The 22171-nt window shown below is 35.3% G+C and overlaps 2 protein-coding genes across 2 annotated transcripts; one reads left to right on the forward strand and one right to left on the reverse strand.

The window, feature by feature from the left end:
- Positions 1-8352: 8352 nt before the first annotated feature.
- Positions 8353-8841, reverse strand: LOC140037911 (uncharacterized). Its single transcript, XM_072083077.1, has one exon. It carries the CDS (start codon positions 8839-8841, stop codon positions 8353-8355), a length of 489 nt encoding a protein of 162 aa, XP_071939178.1.
- Positions 8842-11282: 2441 nt separating this feature from the next.
- Positions 11283-19029, forward strand: LOC113737538 (putative E3 ubiquitin-protein ligase RING1a). The gene is made up of 11 exons (XM_072083078.1): positions 11283-11523; positions 11659-11698; positions 12079-12188; positions 12666-12806; positions 14262-14343; positions 14483-14603; positions 14707-14748; positions 17118-17633; positions 17818-17925; positions 18326-18541; positions 18688-19029. The coding sequence occupies exons 1-11, from the start codon at positions 11283-11285 to the stop codon at positions 18742-18744; spliced, it is 1674 nt and encodes a 557-aa protein (XP_071939179.1). The 3' UTR covers positions 18745-19029.
- Positions 19030-22171: the final 3142 nt, after the last annotated feature.

Genomic DNA, 22171 nt, shown 5'->3' on the forward strand with positions numbered 1-22171 from the left:
AAACCAGAAGTTTACTGATCCCAATGGATATATGATTTGACAAAAGTGAGAATATTTGAGAGCCGACAAGTATTTATACATACCCCCTTTATATTATATATGGCTCCAAAAGAAATTTAGAATTTATGTCGAGTATGAATCACTTTTTACGATTAAATATCGTAAAATATTTGATGAATGATCTATTAAATGATTTATTTATTCTGATGAATTACGATTCCCGACATTAGGGGGAGAAAGAAATCAACCGAAAGAAAATCACCTGAAAAATTGGATTTCCTCGATCCTCATACAAAATAATGTGAACTGAAAGTTCAAGAAATTATTCATTTGCAGAAAATTGCAAACCTGTTGTCAGATATATTATCGACTCCAAAAGAGTTATTAAATCAACTGTTCCTGCAGGAAATACCTTGATTAAAATTGATGTCCCTGAAGGACATGCACAAGTGTTACAATTAAATTTAAGGCCAGCCTACCTAAATAAGGTATAAATTGATTTCATATATCTCCGGAGATTAAATGTCATGACAAAATTCAATCTCTTGAAGAGGTTGCTCCTGAAGAACCAACTTATGAAGAGAATGAAATCATAAAAAAAAAATTAATTGGAGCCTAATAAAATGTAGCACTTGATATTATAGAAGTTGATGAGCATCATGAATCTATATCGGTTGATGAATGTCGGTATAAAAATGATTGTTCAAAGTGGAAAGATGCGATCCAATCTGAATTGGACTCACTGGCTACAAGAAAAGTTTTTGGACCTGTAGTCCAAACACCTGAAGGTATAAAGCCAGTAGGATATAAATGGGTATTTGTGAGAAAAAGAAATGAGAAAAATGAAATTGTGAGATATAAAGCAAGACTTGTAGCCCAAGAATTTTCACAAAGGTCTGGATTTGATTATAATGAAACGTATTCACCTGTAGTGGATGCTATTACATTTAGATATCTTGTGAAGTTTTGCAGTACATGAGAAATTAGATATGCGTCTAATGGACGTCGTTACTGCATATTTATATGGGAATCTTGAAAATAATATTTATATGAGAATCCCCGAAGGATTCAACATGCCTGAAGCATGCAAATCAAATCCTAAAAATATTTATTCTATTAAATTACAAAGGTCTCTGTATGGGTTCAAACAATTTGGACGTATGTGATATAACCGTCTCAATGAATGTCTGACAAAAGAAGGTTATACCAATGATCCAATATGTCCATGTGTTTTTATTAAGAAAAATGGATCAAATTTTGTGATAATTGCTGTATATGTTGATGATCTAAATTTGATTGGAACTCCTGAAGAGATTCAAAATAATGTTGAATATTTGAGAAAAGAATTTGAGATCAAAGATTTTGGAAAGACAAAATTCTGCCTTGATTTACAATTTGAGCATTTGAAATGTAGAATTTTTGTCTACCAAACTGCATATACCCGGAAGGTATTAAAGCGATTTTATATGGATAAGACACATATATTAAGTATTTCAATGATCGTCAGATCATTAGATCCTAATAAGAATCCTTTTAGACTGCGAGAGAAAGATGAAGAGATATTTAGTCCTGAAGTACCATATCTCAGTGCAATTGGTAAAGAATATTGGAATGCAACGATTAAAAGATCTCAAATGATGTTTGCATCAGGGGGAGAAATTAATACACAAGAATAGTGTACTCTTTTTCCTTCACTAGGGTTTTTGGTCCCACTGGGTTTTTCCCTAGTAAGGTTTTAACGAGGCATATTCTTTGTGTAATGGACATCCAAGGGGGAGTGTTATGAAACAATTAAAAGTATGGATGTCCCTTTGTATTCCCAAGAGGATTAATTCATGATTTATGATTACATTATGTATAGAAGTTACAATTCATAAATCTATTCATGTAGTGGAGAAACCGTTTCATAGGTTTCTTTATATTATTGTAGTAGTGGATGTTTAATAGGATTTATGTACCTTTAACCTTGTAGTGCCTATATATAGAGGTACATTGAAACCCTTTGAGAGTACTTTTGTATCTTGTTAGAATATAAGGATATCATTCTCCCTTTCTCTACTCCTTTCTCTAATACTTTTTCAATTCCTATTGTAGTATTTCATTTTATTAATTTTATAACAAATCATTATTTATTAATGTAGATTAGAACCATGACACCCTTCAAAATAGGAAGTAACTTCAGAAAGGCTCGAGTAATAATAGGAAGTAAGCGGCCTTCAAAAAATTTCAAGTACACACTCAATTTGACATGCATTCAGATTGTGGAAGCAGCTTCAGAAAAGCACAGAAGGCAAATGGCAAGCAAATTCACTGTCTTTTCAAGAGCCAATTATGTGAATATATGCCATCAATGCACGGCAACAGATTAATGTTTACTACATATATCCAATAATTAATATCAAAGTGTCCCATAATTCAACAGTAATATTTTCCTAGATCTTCTTACCAAAGATAACATAAGTATAGTAGGCTTTTCAGCATGCCACGAATAATAGGTTCACTTTAACTTACATAACAAAAATAGAGCAATCCATTCTATTTCCGCAGTATAACCAAACAAATAAAAGCCAGAAAGATAATTATCTTTCTCTGAGGCACAACCAAATAAATCCAGTAAGACAAGCAATTTTCGGACCTTAATCTCCAAACAGAGCATTTGGAATTAACACATAAAAAGGACTTTCACAGTTTCTTAGAATACGAAATTAACCCAGACAAAGCTAGTTCAGACGAAGCCATAAAAAGGACAGTTCGGACAAAAAAAATCGGATCTTAATTAACCCAATAAAAGGACCACAAAATATAAAGCGATTATAATATTTTCTGTATAAGCATTCGAAATTTCTTCGGGAACATAGCAAAATCTCCGCAAATGCACTCCATTCTTGCCTGCAATTTAGCCTTATCGACATATCCAGTTTGCAAGTGAACCCTTAAAAATAGCCCTGTTTGGCCACATCATCTCCGGTCATGTTTAAGCTTTCCCACTACAAAACACAACAATCCCACCCTTTAAACCTCATAATAATCAGTTGAGTCAAGCTTTGAAAGCAAGGAAATTAGAGAAACATACATTTTTCGACCCATAGAGCGAAGAGGGAGTCGATACTGGTGATGCCAGAGCTGAAGTCTGGCTGCGATTGAGTGCTTGGATCTACAGAAAGGGTGAGAATCGCGGCGAAAAAGAAGAAGATTGGCATCAATGGCATAGCATCCGGAGCATTTTGTTCAAAATGATACTCTGGTGCGTCAATTTCGTGCAGCGTTCACACTTTGGGGAGTTTGGGAAAGTAGTTTAAGGTTGAACGGGTCGAAGAAGCCAGTCGAATACAACCCTTTTGGGTATTATGTCAAAACGACATAGTTTTGTGAAACTTTAACTGTACACTTAATTGTAGTAGACAAAAATAGTTTTTGGAAAAAATTGACAATCCAAACGGAGCCAAGGGTAAGGAGAAAATGGAGGATGATGGGGACAATAGGGAAGGTTTTCCAGAGCGTTTAGATGAAATTATAGATTCCTTGCCTATACCAGAAGCTCCAATAGGTGCATCTCCAAAATTGCAACAGGTCACGCGTGGGAAAGGTTCCAGTCTAAAGTTGGACCAGCCATCAGGTGCTAGGTGTGCACCAGTGGATCAGTTAGTAAGGGATGCAGCTAGTTTTAGGTTGCAGTCGGTCTTGCAACTATGCGACCAACAGGTCCAGCTTGAAGAAGTGGGAGATCCTAGAGCTGGACAGTCTGCAGGTGTGCATTCATGCTTAAACTCCGCTTGCATTGTCAAACTCTTTTGACAAGTTGGGGACATTTGGGGAGAAAGAGCTTTGGGTCTCATCAGGGGAGAAACGTGCATTGAGTATAGGTAGGAGATGCTTTGTTGGAAATTTGTAGGAGTTGGTGGTTTCTCCTCGTCAATTAAAGGAGTACGAGGTTCGCTTTGATAACAAGATGTGTGACTCGAACAAGCTGGATCCAAAGGTGCCATGCACAGTAATAGTGGATGCGAAAGACACTTAGTTATTGACCTTATCAGCGGAGAGGAAAGTTGGCCTCCCAAACAATTATAATAAGAAGCTTTCAAATATGCTTGCTCAAGTGAAGTCTACTATGCGTCCTTATGTTGGATCCAATTAATGCTATCGTTTGGAACATTAGGGGAGTCTCCTGTTGAGATGTACATTGACGGTTGAAGAAAATTTGAGTGATAATAGAGTTCGCTTTTTGGCTCTTTTAGAGCCTATGTCTGATGTTCAACAGCTAGAGGAGGTTAGGTGAGTCATCAGCTTTGAGTCGGCTGCCTCCTTTTTCGAAGGGAAGGTTTGGATTTTTTGGTTTAATAATTGGGTTTGTACATTTCATGAGTACGCAAAGCAGCTTGTTTAGGTTACTTTTAAGTTTTTGCTAGAAAGGAGATACATGTCTCGATTGTCTACGAGAAGTGTACTCGTGTTGGTAGACGTCCGTTGTGGCAATCTTTAATTGCATTGAGTGAGGTGTCTCAGGGGCCATGAATGGCTGTTGGGGATTTCAATGTTATTGATTCAGCTAGGGAGAGATCTGGGGGGCTTCTCCAAACATTACCAATATGGAAGAGTTTAGTCAAGCTTTAGTTACTACAGGTTTATCACAGTTGGAATTTGAAGTTCTCATTTTACGTGGACAAATGGTTCAATCTAGCACAGGTTGGATCATACAGTAGTGAATAATTTGTGGTCAGAGGCTTATGGGTTCTCTCGAGTTATTCATCTACCACGAGAGGGGTTAGACCATGCTCCACTTTTATTGCGTTGCAAAGCTACTGTTAGTTAGGGTTTGGCCTTTCCCTTTTTGAATATGTGGAAGAGACATTAAGATTTTTTGTAGGTGATTCGATACAGGTGGCATAGGGATGTGGAAGGTATCGGGATGGTCAAATTCTATAATAAGTTAAAATCAGTGAAGGTTAAGTTAGAAGAATGGAACAAAAACCAGTTTGAAAATATTTTTCTGGCTGTGAGGAAGTTGAGGAAGCACTGAAGCAAAGGGAAATAGAATTCGATAGGGATCGTGATTTGGAATCTAAAATTAGGTTACATGAGGCTCAATCTATTCATGCGAATGCTCTTGCTATTGAGTGTGAATATTGGCATCAGAAAGTGGCATTGAGATGGGTGAAAGAGAGGTATGCGAACACAAAATTCTTCCACTCTGTGGTTCGACAGAGGTGCAATGCTAATTTTATCTCATGTATAAGTGATGGTGCAGGGGATGGCTAGAGAACTTGCAAGATATTAAACATTTTGCAGTTTGTTTCTATGAATAACTTTTCTCGTCTAATGCAGCTATTAATAGGGCACTAGTTCTACCCTTTTTGTTTTCATAGATCACATAAGAGGATAATAGTATATTACTGGAGTTGTCTGCGATGGAGGAAGTTAAGGCTGTGTTTTCTCAATGGAAACGGACAGTGCACCTGGAATAGATGGGTTTGGTGCAGTGTTCTACCAAGCTTGTTAGGAGCTGATTAAGGAGGATTTGGTGGATACAGTGAGAGATTTCTTCAAAGGGGCTTAGATATCATGTAGTTTTATGAGCACCTTAATTGTTTTAGTTCCTAAGGTGGAAGGTACGGCTCATTGGAAGGATTTTCACCCCATTAGTCTTTGCAATATTAGTTCCAAGGCCATTTCAAAAGTTTTGGTTTCGAGGTTGGAGGGACTATTGAAAAAGATAGTTGCACCTTGGCAAACTGGTTTTGTTCAAAGACAGTCTATTATCGTTAATGTATTGGTGGCTCAGGAGTTTGTTTCAGATTTAGATTGCAAACTGGTTCAAAGTAATTTGATGCTTAAGCTTGATATGGAGAAGGCTTACAATAGGGTAGAGTGGTCTTTTTTGTTGTTCATGTTGAGGCAGTTTGGCTTTCAGGAAGGGGCAATTGATTTGTTTTTTGTATGCTTGTTAATAATTGGTTTTGCATTCTTATTAACAGGGAACCAACAGGATTCTTCACTTCAACTCGTGGAGTTCGGCAAGACAACCCATTGTCACCAGCCTTATTCCTTCTTGTTGCAGAATTTTTGGGTAGAGGACTTCTTCATATTTTCCTTCAGGATGACCGAAGGTTCTATGTTATTGTAGGCAATCAGGTTACTTATCTTGCATTTTGCTGATGATATGCTGATTTTCTTTCATTGCTTAGAGAATGCAGTATTGCTATTCGTGATCTTTTGCACCTATATGAGTCTTACTCTGGGCAGCGAGTAAATATAGCTAAGAGTTCCTTCATTTGCTCATCTCGGACATTGGATGAACAGAAGGCCATAGTAGCATCAATTTTGGGTTTTTGTTAGCAATAATTGGCTTTTAAGTATTTAGGAGTCCCAATTACTAAGACAAGACCTGTTACAGTTCTTTTGATCATCTAGTCGCTAAACTTGGGTTGAGATTATTCTATTGTAGTAAGCTCCTATCTAAGGGGGGCAAGTTGGACCTACTTCATCATGTGCTTTCGTCCATGCCCTTGTATTTGTTACAGATGCTCCAGCCTCCTAATGCAGTGCTCTCACAATTGAGTAAAATTTTTAATGGCTTCCTTTAGGACAATGGAGGGGGTGATCGTCGAATCCATTGGTGCTCATGGGAGAGGGTATGCTTCCTAGTAGATAAGGGGGTCTAGGACTTAGGTCGTTTTCAGACATGGTTACGTCATTTGCCTATAAGTTGTGGTGGCATCTGCTTCAGAGGAAGTCATTCTTGTCTGAGTTCATGTTTAAAAAGTATGTTGGGGTTCAGCATCCAGTAGTTGTATCAACAGAGCGTCCATCTGGGACTTGGTGGCAACTACTGAAGGTGAGCCATTTAGTTAAGAGCCAAATGAGATGGTGTGTGGGGCAAGGTGGTGTGGACTTTTGGTATGATATATAGTGCTCTAATGAACTGCTCTATAGTAAACTAGAAAGACAGGTTGCGCCAGGGGTCCTTGTTTCTGATTTTTTTGATGGAGATGATTGGGATGTGTGGAAGTTACAAGAGGTTCTTCCACCCTCCTTAGTGCGATCTATCAATCAGCTTACAATTGATCGATCAAAACCTGATACTCTGATCTGGTTACAGTCGAGTTCAGGTGAATTTACTACTATTTCGGCATAGGAATGCATTCGGCAGAGGAGAAATTTTTTAGTGCTAGATAGGGTGACTTGGGCCGCCATTCTGCCTTTGAAAATTTCCTTCTTCACTTTGTGTTTTTTGCAGAATTTCCTACCGTTAGATGTGAACATTTAGCATAGAGGTGTTGCTTTAGTATCTTGGCGTGTCGTTGCTATGGAACCAAGGAGTCTGTAGATCATATTTTTGTTACAGGTATGGTAGCGACACAAGTTTGGATACATTGTGCAGGGATGTTTGGAATTGTTGGAGGGCATTGGATAGGAGTTGCATCCTTGCTCTTCTCTTGGTGTCTTTCTTTGCCAGGAGTGGGCAAAATACACATTCGGGGGCTGCTCCTCTCAGTGGTGTGCTGGTACATCTAGAAAGGGAGGAATAAGGCGCAATATGAAGGCTATTCCTTTAATGTGGAAGGAGTGATTTCGAAGGTTGAGGGATTTTTTAAGCAGCTAGTATTGGATGGGCGCCTTAGTGGGAAGCATTTTCAAGAGGATGAGGATTGCATTTGGGCAAATGGTATACAGGCTACAGCCAAGTCGGTGAAGTTATTGTTAATTCGGTGGGTTAGGCCTCCTACAAACCTTTATAAACTTAACTCGGATGCAAGTGTGAGGGAAGGACGTGCTGCAGGGGGTGTCGTGGTGCGGGATTGTGAGGGCAAGTTGGTATTTGCAGGGTACAAGGAATTTGGAGATGTGGAAGTGTTAGTTGCTGAGGCATTGGCTTTGTTAGCTGGTTTGAGGATGTGTGCAGAATGTGGTTTTGCTAGATTTCTGGTCGAGGTGGATTCCAGGTTGCTGGTTCATTTAGTTTCGTCTAGGTTTGCAGGTAAATGGCCTTTGTGCAATGCACTTCGTCAATTTTGCTATTGGCTTAAGAAATTGCAGGCGTCTCTAGGGCATGTGTATAGGGAGGCAAACTCGACAGCCGATAGGGTTGCGACTTTGGATTTGGGTCAGGACTATGTGTTTGATCATGTTAATCAACTCCCATCATTAGTTAGGGCAGCTCTAGTACTCGATGCACAGCTGTTCCATTTGTTCGTGCGCAAATTGTAAGGGAGTAAATACTCCTTATTTCCTTTTCGTCTACTTTGTATTGGTCTATTTTCCAATAATATAATAGGGGCTAGCATCCCTTCTATTTTTTTTTTTGTCAAAATGATAACATTTGTATTGATTTAAACTTGATAATACAAGAGCACTTTACAAAAGGAGCTCATTGCTCTCATAATCTATTCTTGCTAGATCTTTAATCCAGCCAGGGAAACATGATTCCCAATATACATCATTAACTAGCTTCAAGGCAAACTTTGCTAGCCTATGACACACTTCATTCCCTTCCCTATGTATAAAAGAGAAGTTGCATTGCTCAAAAAACTCCCTCAGTTTTTGTATGTCCTCCAGTATCACAACACAGTTGCTATTGTTGCATGAGACTGTTAAGATACAGTCTATCACATTCTTGCAGTCTAATTGTACTTCGATTCTTCCCCAGCCTGCTGCCTTTCCAAATTGCATTGCATCTCTAATTGCTGCAGCCTCCTCAATTTCTGGTTCCCCCAACTTCTCCTCCATTATGGCCCAAGCTTTCAGTACCTCTCCTTTCCAGTTTCTAGCCACTATTCCTTTACCAGTTCTGATCGACTGTGTTGAGATTGCAGCATCAGTGTTTATCTTGTACACACCTTCCATGGTTTTGGGGTTTTAGCCAAAAAAGAAAAAAAAAAAGAAGAAAATCTTGTGGTAATAGATTCACCAAAATTCTTGTATAGCTATTATTCTAATGAAATATCGAGTTTATTAACAAATCTCATGGAAACTAATCACTACAAATATTTTATTTTTTCTTCTTACTTTTATCTTTCTATTCCATGCAGAATTTGCAGGTTCCTCCATTGATGGATGCATTATTGGAGGGGTTAGATTTGTTTTTCTTTTCTATCTTTTTCACATACTTGATGTTTTTTCATACACTCTCTTTCGCTTATCAGGTTTATAGAAAGTGTGAACCCTATTTGAATACTTGTTCAAGGATGGATTTTGTAGCTAACATGAAGAAAGAAAATTCTGTATGGCTAAATATGCTTAACAAAGTAGAAAAAAATATGAAATAAATATAACAATAACGGCAGACACTAATTTCTTCTTTATATTTCAAACCTATGATGTAATTGGCTACAAATCTGAATTAAGTTACTGCCTGCCTTTATTCTAATTGTCAACCATTTTCAAATACCCAAATCCGCAATTGGTGAAAAATCAAGTTGGAAAATTGATAAAGCAGAATTCTATTGTTAAAAGATTAAATAACCAAAAAAAAAAAAAAACAGCTTAATAAGCTACAACCGGTTGCCAACTTCCACTAATGTGTTGAGAAGGGTTTAGTTTAGTGGATAAATTTGAGATTCTAGAATCTAGACATTACTCATATTACTCGTTATATATATTTCATTTTATAAAAAATAAAATAGAGAAAATTTTTTCTCAAAAAATGAATACTGCAAAATTTTTTCTAAAAGCAATCTTACCAATTTAGATTTAGTTGAAAACAAAAAATAACTAGATAAATCAAGGAATATTGTAATATCATTTCCTATATTATATTGTCTTCATCTAAAAATAATATATATTTTTTTACATTCTTCATTCTCTATTCTTTCTCTAAAGAAATATAATTAACTGTCATTCAACATTTTTTTAAAAATGATCTCCTTTTTTGAATGCTAATGCATAATGCATAATTAGTATAAAAATTTGCACTGTTTCTTGGTTGCTATAAGAATCAATATCTAAGTGATATGGATTTACTTGAAACATCAATCTCATTGTAAAATACACAAATTACAAATTCAGATTATGTCATCTCATCAATACATTATACGCTGTCTATACAAATTCATGTATGTATGCACGTATGCATATATAAACACACATATACATGATAAAAATAGTAAGCAAATTTACATGAGTATTGATGTTAAAAATCATATTGATTTGGCATAATTACATTGATTGCCTGATCTAGCAATATCAAAATACGTAATTCTTATCCTTATCTTGGAGAATTTTAGAAGGAAATACAAAGCCAATTTGGTTAATTAGGGGGAAAAAAAAGCCAATTTGGTTATACCATTGAATTGGTAATGAAAAAAATACTATATAACCTTAGATTGGAGCAAACTTTAGGCTAATGCTATATTGAAACAAGATGAATATATATATATATATATATATTATCTCTAGTTTATTCAAGTACAATGTAATTTTCTAAACTCACTACACGCACATTGCACATTGTAAGCAAGTATAGAAACTTAGTTATTTAATTACACATAGAAAATTGTCAACCATGTTTTTGCAACACCAATATATAAGATAGAAAACACAATTTCAAGTTCATAGGACAGCCAATTAGCCTTGCTTTCAATTTTTAAGATTCTCATTTCTAATTTGAGCACTTAAAAATTGAATTAAAAAAATTCTGTAACAATTCCCAAAAGAAAAAAGGTTTGGGAATCAATATTCTCATGAATTATGAATAATTTATCAACACACACATACTCAAACACTTCTATTTAAGAGACTATAAAATCTTGTGAAGGGGTAAGATTTAAAAAGCGAAAAGGGGACAAGAAATTTGGATCTAAAACCTCTCAATTATAGAGTTTTATTTTCAATTATTAGATCAACACAACTTGTACCAATTTAAATATACATAGTAATAAAAGTGAAAAAAAATCCACAAAAATTTGATTTTGACTAGGAGATAAAGAGAAAATTTCTAACACTCCAACAGTAAGGGAAACTTTTGTACTAATTTGTGAAAAGGCCATAATTTCTGCTTAATTTCCACATCGAAATTTTACCTTTGTTTTAATTTCTCTAATCACGAGCGTTCTTCCAAGTTCAACTTCGAGAGAAAGGAGGATAAACAAGAAGCAAAAGACAGCAACTCTTCCATCACTCTCCTCAGTCAATTATCCTCCCCATAGCCTGCAACCATCGTCTTCTTCAGTCCCTTCATTTATTTCCAAATAATCTCCGCAATCCATTAAAGAAGGGGTGGTTTGGAAGTTGCCAGAGGAAACCATAAGAGGAAGGAAGAAAGGGAAAATACAAAAGAAGTCCCAAAAATGGCTGCACAGAAACGAACTTCAATTCCTCAAGGTGGTCAGGAACATTCTACCCCTCGTTCCAGCCGACCACGGCGTAAACAATCGCGGAGGATTGGAGGTGATCAAGCGGCGAAGATGGCAGCTGATCAAGAACCGCAGCTGCGGCAGCAACAGCAGCAGCCAGTTCAAGAAGCTGAAGATCAGCCACCACGTGAGGCCCCTGATGATCAGCAACCAGTTCAGCCGAATCCAGATGAAGGTAGCTAAATGGGCGTCGAATTTGAAATCCATTTTGCTAGCATTGATTTTTGGATTGGTTTTCGATGCTAGTTATGCGCAGTAGTAAAGAGTGATTTTGACTAATTTAATTGTTGAATTTGTCAAAATTATTCAGATTCTGGTGGAAGTGGAACTGACCCGGAAGAATTTGACGAGTAAGGACTCTTCTTTTATTTGTTTATCAATTCATGTATGTGATTGTCAGTTTTGCATGTATGTATGTATCCATGCATGTGGAATTTATCTGGTGGCAGGAATTTATTTTGATACATATAATTACTTTGTTTTGATAGATGTTGAGGCGATTTTGAATATTACGTGCATTAATTCGAGGCTTACGCATGTGTTAGGCATTTTGAGTTGTTCCGTACGCGAAAATTTTTTATCGAATCACCACATGTTCATGAACGTCTGATGTAAAATTTGTTTGGGGGTAAGTTGATTCGGGCAGTGTTCGTGCATTCAAGGTGCTTGAGTCGATGCCGAAACAGTCTCTGAATGTTGCTTTTTGATGCGTATTGATTTCATTTGTCAGCGGTTTTCTATACTCTGAAGAAGAATATGATTTTGTGAATTATGTCGCATGTGCTTTTAAAGTTCATAAAGGTGTAAACTATGGTGTTTATCTTTCCATATTCAATCAATGTAAGGCTTATGCATCATTATGATGTTCTATTCTTTAAAATAGTAGATGTGTGAGTAGCTATTCTTATTATTTGGTAAAATCTGTTGTATAATTGCTGGCTTTGCAGTCTATCAGAATTCGCTAATTAGGTTGTTTGCACAAAATGTCTTTGTTTCTGTATAAGGTTAAAGTGCCCACACTATATCATCTCTATTACCTTAACGTTGCTACCATTTTTAATTGGATGAGCCATGCCGTGCAATCTTTGTTCTCCTTCATTTGTTCAAGCATGCATGGCGCACACTGCAGCTAAGCTTTATATGGAATTTTTTTTTTCAAATTCCTTGTCTCTCTAGTGCTATATTGATATTATAGCCCATATTTACTTTGGCTAGTTTGTTATGTGATATGCCTTCTTGCTCTAGATGAGCAGTTTCTGTATAATTGGTTACTAGAATTAGATTTTTCTACCTTATAATTGTCATTGGTGATAAAAGGGTTGGTCACGGATATGTTTTCTGTGTTTAGTTGCTTGAACAGTGGCATCAGTACTAACTTCACATTTTGTGGATTTTACAGAATTATCGCCATAGTACGGGGTGCACTTCGTACCAATGTGCAGTGTCCCATATGCCTAGGTACTTTTGTTGTTTTTCTTCCTCATCATTCTGTAAATTATTTACTACGTTCAATTTTTTGCTAGGATTACAATGAGAGACTTTTTTTTGCTCAAATGTTTATAAAAATGTAGAATGTGCAATCTGTCTAGGTATTTTGTTTTTCAAGTTATTAATTTTTTCCTATAATCTCATGTAATAATTTATTGTACTGGAGCTGCAGACATGTTGATATTAACATAATCTCTGAGTTTTACATTTTTTTGGTTCCTATTGAACTTCTAATTCTTAGCATTGGTATATGATTTTGTTGTGTATAGGGATTGCGTCCAATATCGTTATTTTAAGTTTTGATGTAGTGGCCATGATCTGCTGATGTGTCACCTTATGTGTTTCTGCGCAGATGTTTGCAAATTGTCATGTATCTGTTAGTATAGCTAACTGCACCATGTTATGAGTCAGTTCTCATGTACATTAAGATAGATGAAGCAATGTTGCACATTAATAGCACCTGGGTATGCTTATGGTGCCTTAGCAACATGAAGATTCCCAATGAGGTGACATTCATTGTTCAGTAGATTGTGTATAATTAGGTGTGAGTGATTTAATACATAAGAATTCAGGCCTGCTGAATCTTCAGCTGCTTCTCTTCTATGTTTTACAATTAGTTATGGTCCTAGAATTGATGCATGATTTTCAATTTTCTAGAAAATGCACCTACATTCATAGAATATATGCATTCTAGTCACTTAATTTTCTAGAAACTGGATTTCTTCTAAAAGTTAATTCTATATACTCAATGCATTTTCAACATTATTTGAAATTAGCTGTTCATTTTCTGAGGTGATCATATCTCCTTATATCATGTCATCACAAGCATGGCATACCATACCAACCTTCAAAAATAATTGCATAAAGCCATGCATGGGTCTTAGAGTATCTCTTAACACTAAACTTGCAACTATAATTGGATGGCTCAACATATGTATGTAAATTTGGTAACAGGATAGATAAAGTCTGAGTTCTTCGTGTAGTTTCCGTGCATAGGTTTTGTGACTATGACCAGACATGCCTTGTAGATTTGTTCACATCCTGATAACCTCTTTGACTGAAGATGAAAGTGTTATCATGATACTATTTACTTCATGGTCTGCAATGACTTTCTTTGCACTATAGAAAGATTTTCATAGTAATTACTGAATTCGAGTAATTTGAACACCTCTCTCTCTCTCTCTCTCTCTCTCTCTCTGTGACTCTGTGTCTTATGTCTGTGTGTGTGCTCGCATGCATCATTTCATGGATTCATGGATCCTTTTAATAAACCATCTGCAACTATGATTTGTTGGATTCATATAAAATTACAGTTCAAGATATAGTTATCCATGCAGAAAAACTCGCCTTCTGGTCTCTAGCTCATTGTCCATGGTGAATTGATTATTTTCTGTCACTAATTATTCTGCAACTTATGTATAACAGGCATTATTAAGAAAACTCGAACTGTTATGGGATGCCTGCACCGGTTTTGCCAAGAATGCATTGACAAATCAATGCGAATAGGGTATGTAATGAAAATAATTTGCTCTCATTTATTTTTTTGCAGCGCATCCGATGTATTTATTGGGTACTTTCAACTTGGATGAGTAATGTTGCTCTGAGATGGTGTAAGGAAACCTGTAATGAATATTTCTTTCTTGCAGGAACAATGAATGTCCTGCTTGCCGCATACATTGTTCCAGCAGACGTTCTTTGAGAGTTGATCTAGACTATGATGCCTTGATTGAAGCTATATATCCTGACCTTGCAGAGTACGAACTAGAGGTAGTTCTTTCTGTTTTGGATATTTGGTTTGCATTACAACTTTACTTTAAATTCAACAAGGTATATGATTGGCTGACCTGTTTTATGTGGATGTCCTTTCCAGGAAAATGTCTTTCATGAAGAGGAAAAAGCACTGAATAAGCAGGTCATTAAGCCAATGCCAGCGAGATTCATGTTTGCTTGCATCTGTCTTGACTTTTGTATTTTTCTGTTTGTCTTTTCCTTCTTCTTGTCGACCATTCTACGAGTTTTTATACATCTTAACCTATGCTTATGGCATGTTATTCATGCCTAAGTCAGAAGTGATAGCTAGGAAAGGTCTATTACCATTTGTTTTCTACCCTAACCCTCAAGTAATTAGAGTCCTTTTCCTAGAGACCTTGATGAGAAAAATCATATGCAACTTGCAAGTGTCGTTTCAGTATATAGATCCATTACCAAGCTTTTGCTTCATGTTAGTGGACGTAATATATTTTTACCTGACAATGGGCTGCTTTTATCTTCACCTGCTTCACTTACCTTTTACCTGCTTGCTAAAAGCTTGACCCAAGTTTAACTAGTATTATATGCTAATTCTGTTGCTTGGTGTGATAAATACATTATATTGGAAATCAAAAAGTTGGCCTCAGTGGCTCCAGGTACAGATTTATTGTTAGGTATACTTTGGGGACAAAGAACGGGGCAGAATATGATGGAGCTAGCGAATAAGGCTCTCCCTGTATCTTTCATAAAAAATTATTTTTGTTATATATGTGATTTGTTTCCAGTTTGTCCAAGTAATCTGCCTCATTTAGTTTCAGTTTAATTATGAGCTCCTTCTTCACTGCTGGATGTTATCTAATGTTCTTTTGACAAATTTAGTTTCCTGTTTGGTGTTAATAGTAATTATAATCATAATTTCGGTGTCTTTTCTTTGTCTATGGTTAATTCTATGATGTCTTGTGATTAAAAGTCCACTAAGTAGAATTTAAATTGATGTGGAGCAGTGTTCTTTGTTTCCATACACTGAATAGGGAAATCAAGTTCCTTTTCTATATATGATTCTTTTATCTTAGTCTTCATCACAGCAACTCATGCTCATCTCTTCTTCTTTTTCCTCTCTCTCTCTATACATATGTGTGTGTGTGTGTGTGTGTGTGTGTATGTCTATATGTATGCGTATATATATGTATATATGTCTGAATATCTCTATATGTATCAATGTATGTACATATATATACATACATATACATATAATATATATATGTGTCTATGTATATATGTGTATACATGTGTATATATCTATGTATATATGTATGTATATCTCTATATGTATCAATGTATGTACATAGATATACATACATACATATACATATATATAAATAAATATACACATATGTGTATATGTATATGTATATGTCTATGTACATATACATATACACATATGTGTATATATATTTATATATATGTATATGTATGTATGTATGTATGTATATATGTATGTATATAGTGGAATGTTTTCCTTAACCATTACAATTGGCACATGACACATGCAATCAGCAATTGTACCCGTTATGTATCAAACTCGTTCCCTGAAGTGGAATGGTTACTTTTGTTTCTGACCCAAAAAGTGTTTGGAGCTTAACAATAAAAATCCATTTTGTATGCATTACATCTTCATTAAATTCAAAAAACTTGTTTTACAAAAGTTAGTCTTTCAAACAAAAGTTATATATCATTAATGTACTCCACTGAAAGGTTTCTTTCTTCTACAGGATCTCATACTGTGTAATTTAAAAGGAGTCCTTCTGTGGCTGGATCAAACACTTGCCTGCATTAAGAATTTTGTTAAACCTAAATGTCAAAATGTTAAACTATTTTGGTGGTACAGCAGTGCTACCACTTCAATGCAGACTTGGGGGAATATTTAGTGTTGGGAGATTTAGGGGGACTATAAACCCAATATTCGATGCTTTTCTGCAATGGCTTTACCAGAAAAAGCTGAGATATATCAATTAACAGAATTAATTTTATTCGATGTTTTCCCTAGTCTTTTGTTCTTTCTCATGCTCCTTTTCAGAATAGCATCTCATAGATTGTTGTGGCAACAGTTTTCACTCCGATAGCTATCATAACTATGCAAAGGTTTCTAATGAAGTAATTTCATAAACTTGTGAGATGCATAGTGAATTCATGGGCATACATACTAGACTTTTAGTTTTAGGAACATAAATTTGTGAACAGTAGTATTTCATTGCTAGTTTAAGTTGGTGGAGCATATAGTTACACACCTCAACATTTAAAGCCTCAAAATTATGTGTAATAGCTGATGAAAAGAACCAGTTGTCAAAAGCACGAAAAGAAAGGAAAAAGATGAATGGATAAAAGTCCTACATTGTACATTTGCAGCCAAGGTGAATCCATGAAAGAAAGACAGAAAAATTTTCTCTTCCTTCAGTTAATGCACTTATATATACATAAAAATATGTACAATGTGTAAGTGAGAATGATTTAGCTGCCACTGTGATTGGGCAGGTTCAAGCATCAATTGCTGAAATTTCTAGACGACAGTCAGAAGCATTAAATAAGAGGCGTAGAACATATAGAGATGGAGATGACTTAAGAGTACCCCGCAGTCGCAATGCAACTTCAAGAAGAAGAAGCAATCAGAGAACTGATATAGAGTCTGATAATGTTAGTGAGAGGGAAAATGATCTACAAGGAAACTTAGATCCATCAACGTCTGACAGATCTCACATAGAAATCAAGAACTGCAGGCCCAAGAGACGGGCTAGTACTCAGCCTCCACCACCTTCCCCATCAGCTGCTAATCCTGATAGTGAATATCTCAAAAATCCAGTGGAGCCAGTGAGAGAAAATTTAGTTAATCCTCTTGGGGTTGCGCACAATCCAGAAATGCTGACTTGGGGCAGAGGTGGTGCTCGTAGCCACACTCGACATGGAGGTGGGAATGCTGGCAGAGGCACCAGGGGCAGCCGAATGTCCAAGTTGATGGAACAGCTGGAAAGCTCCTCTAAGATTGATTATATGGTATTTCAAGCTACTGGTCTATTGTCCTACCTATCATTTATTTATCCATTGGAAACAACATGAGATCTATATGTAACAGTCCAAATACAGTTCCTGTATATGGTTTTTCTAATTTACATATTTTGTGATACTGTAGATCATGGCATCAAATTTCACTTGTCTGTCCTAAATCTATTCTTTGCAGACAGAAACCCCATTTGCATTAGTTTCTCTGGACAAGGAAAGGATACCAAATTTAGAAAAGCCCTGGCTTTGTTTGCCGTCAAGCTTTTCCGTCAATCAACTCCGCAAGGTTAGAGTTTTCTTACATGATTGTCTCACAGTGACATGAATATATAGTCACCAAAATGTTAACCACTGGACTTTTATCTATTAGACAAGGGTCTAATCAATTCCGAAGATATAACCAGGTCTCGTGGCTTCATTTGTTAAAATCTGTCTTTCCACTGTTCAACAATGGTAGACATTCATTTAAAACTATTTTGTTACATAACTTTTTTTTGTTGGATCTTGACACAAAATCTTGTGTTCGGAATATGTATTTCTTGTATTATACAGTGTCAATAGCTAATTCAAGATGGTGCCCATTCCCTGAGCCAGATTCTTTATACAGTTCTCTTTTCTTTCTGTTATTAGATATTCTCTAGTTGTTTTCTAACTTCATTCCTTTGTGAAATATTTTGTTACCATAGCTCGTTGCTGATGAAGCAAAACTTGAAGCTGAAGATGTTAAAATGCTGTTAGTTAAGGAGGCAGGTGTTGATAAAACCAGTGCTGATTATTCACAAATGATTGATAGACAGGATCCCCTTTCACGAATGGTTAATTGGTCCAACATTTGCTTGGAAATTCAAGAGGGCCAAGAAACTCTATCTGGGCTCCGTTGCTCCACAAACACCATATATTTGGTAAGTGACAATTCAAAATCTCTGTGATATTGTGCTTGCTGAGCCTTCTGTTAGGTGACATGTACTATAATCCATTTTAAAAGGCACATGATCATTCTCTTTATATTCCATTTTTACTCCTTAATGAAGTGCTTTTTCTGTTCCAGATACTAGCTTACCAATACAAAAAGGATAATCAGCAAATTCAACCCTCTCCTCTTTGAGAAAACGGTAACAATGAAGTGTTAAGTGTGAGACTACTGCAGCAAAGGCTTGTTGCAACAAAACTAAAGGCAAGAGATCGACCAACAGGCCAGAGGGTTTAAAAATGCATGTTTATTGCAAAAGACTTGTGCAACTATTGGTGACATATCATCTTAGGTTTCTTGCAGAAATTTTGAAGTTTTGATGGTAGAATTTTCCTTTTAATGAAGCTGAACAATGACCACAGAAAACATTTGTATACTTACATCCACCTATGTATGTAGTGTAAATCCTGTATCTTTTCATCGTGGTGTGACTTGATTCTTGACCCAGCTCATGGCCTTTGATCTGTTAGCTAGAGACCTCATTTGTGCTGGTTTCTGCTTATAAGAAGGGGCTTACACACATTCTCTCTCTCTCTCTCACACGCAAGTGAGTTGTACTGCTTATCATTTTGAAATTTGCTGTAGATAAAAACATGCAAATTCAGCCAGCCTGGAACAGAGATTTGTCTAGTTAGTTTAGCAGGTAAGTGGGGGTTCTATTGTGTCCACGGTTCGTTCTACTGCATTTAGTACAACATTCAAACAATATAAATCAGGAAAGATATTATTATGAAAGATTCATTTCGTTCTCCAAAAGTCAAAAAGCTCTCCAGTAAAAATTTTCTCTCAAACTGCCCAGATGGGACTTTGTTCCTCCAAAGTATTGAGGGTTACACGTCAGAATTTTAGGTCATTCCAACTCAGCAACCCAAAAAAAAAAAAAAAACAGAGAGAGAGAGAGAGAGAGAAGAGCATTTGAGGTCACCCCAATTCTTTATTCTCTTAAAAAGAAAAGAATAGTGACCTTGAGATTTATATTAAATAAAAAGAATTATGAACTTATATATTGAATCAACAAAATTTGTGATATATGTAGTCAGAGCTAGAAAGGACTGGTTTGACATCATTTTCTTTGAAGAGAATTTCTAGTTCTTTTTGTTTTGTGTTGGTTGATCTTTATTTTCAAATGTTAGATGAATAAGGAACATTAGATGGTTGATTTATTAGCTTTAGCTTGTGACTTTGATTTACTAATGATAATGAGAAACTCTAGGATCTAATCATTGTAATTTTTTAATGGTTCAATAGCTAAACATGCATTATTTGGCCTATGAATTATGCTTTAAGTTTTGGGCTAGTATGAAAGGTCAACCAAGTTAATCCCATATTATATAGCAAAAATATTTATTTAATGTATCACTATATATCAAGTTAAACTTGTAATTATAAAAAATGTTAACAATGTAATTATAAAAAAAAAACTAAATTTTTCTGTAGATAGGGTAGTTGGGTAAGATGATAGAATTGAAATTAACGTGCCATTTGGGAAAGCAATATAATTAACATTTCCCTAATTCTATGCTGCAAGTACCTATAAGATTTTTACATGGAAGTTGCTTTAATTTTTTATTTTCAGGCTTCTAGTTGGTGTAGTCCTCCATGTATTGCTTGAGAGGTATAATAATAACAATTCAATGGAATGGTTAACACATCAATATCTTTCGTACAAAACGATTGAATAATTAATGTATAGTTGTCAAGGTCCTCCAAATCACGTAAAAAAAAAAACCCTAACGGTAATTAAGAGTACACTCATGTTTGAAATAAAATAGAGCCAATAAAATTTATAATGAGGGCATTGTAGAAAAAAACATAAATCACTAAATTTGATGAGGCTATCCGTATTTTATTTCTTGTTTAGATTCTACATATTGAGGTTCCCTTCATGACTTGCACTAAAGGATATATGCACTAAAGGTTTGGCTTCCAGTTAGTCGCTATCACCTTTTTTTTGTTCTCTTGTGATGACTTATTTTTATCATCTGATGTTTAATGCCTTCAATTTCAATTACTTTATATTATGTGACATTACAGAATATAAAGCATTGGTGAGATAATTATTGCTTATCCAAACATTTCAATCTTGGAGCCGTTGCTCTACAAGTGTATAGTTATGTTTTTTATCAATATATTCCTATCGTTTCAGGGAAAAAAAAATTAATAACAAGAAGAATGTTGGCACATGTTAATTAGCCACGAATATTTGTGAAAAGAGGAAAATTTAGGATCCAACAATTTGTACATTTGCAAGAAACTACTAAGCAAACAAATAGAAAATTTTCTACCGCAATGTCATTAGGGGATTTATAAACTGGAATCAAGTTTGACATATGTTAACTAGTCACAACTATCTATAAAAGTAGTTAAGAGTCTTATTCTCATCCTAATATTAATTGTTCAGACTTGATTCACTTGAGGCGTATATAATAACAAATTTAACTTCTTACAAAAGTATCATTTGGGACAGCAAGTTTTTTGTGAGTTGCTAAACATTATTTAGTTTTTATTAGTTATTAACTTTCATACAATAAAGTTATGGGAATTCTATTAGATAATGAATTATGAAACTAGACAAATTTTATAAGGTGCAGATACTGTTGAAGATGCTATTATAGGTCATTCTTTATGTAAAATTGGGAAGTTATAATGATATAAGAATTTTGACAATAGTAGACATCTAAAATTTAAATTGATTCTTTTTTTTCTTTTTTGAAATTCCTATGTTTTCTTTGATATCTTTACTCTAATTTGACACCTAAGCATTATTTAAAAAGTAAAATATAGAAAAATGCCTTGTGGTTTAGTCAAAGGTCATGGAATCCCTATATCATTCAAAAATAGCCAAATAAACTCTTTATACTTTGGACGATATGGACCTTGGACAAAAATCATTCAAATTGATGGAGCATGGATTACACACACATGACAACTGAGTGCACATTGCAGTGGAGGAAGGTATTTTGGTAATTGTACTTCTTCTTATTTCTTTTTTTTTTTTTTACTTTTCTTTCATTTTCATCTTTTTTTTTCCATGTTTTCCTGTTTCTTCTTTTCTTTTCTAATTTTTTCCTTCTCCTCCCACGCATCAAATCATCAAACTAAAAGCCATTTGTATCCCCTTTTTTCATTTTTTTTATGATTCTTTTCCTTCGCCTCCTGGTGTAGCAAAACAGAATCACCACCACCAGTTGCCATTGCTGCCATCTCCACAATTAGCTACAACCCTTGTTGCTACTGCCATTAACCATTACCAAATAATGTCCAAACTTTACCAAATTTTCATCCCAAGTGCTATTCATCTAGTAAACTTCGATTACAATGTTTGATTTGACCAAAACTAGTCAAAAATTAGCAAAATGGGATTAGAGTCTGGACTAGTCTAAGCCTCTTTGTTACCTTAAATCACCATTATATCTTATAAAATTAGCATTGAAACGATTCTCAAGAGTCATAGAATGATTATGTAAAAGCAATTTAACATGAAAATGTGTGAATAATCTAAATTTAAAACAAATTTGAGACCCAAGATGTAGGTGAAATTGGCAATGAAGATGGCAACAAT

Source organism: Coffea arabica, chromosome 3c, assembly GCF_036785885.1.
Source record: "Coffea arabica cultivar ET-39 chromosome 3c, Coffea Arabica ET-39 HiFi, whole genome shotgun sequence".
In the NCBI taxonomy this organism is placed as follows: domain Eukaryota; kingdom Viridiplantae; phylum Streptophyta; class Magnoliopsida; order Gentianales; family Rubiaceae; genus Coffea; species Coffea arabica.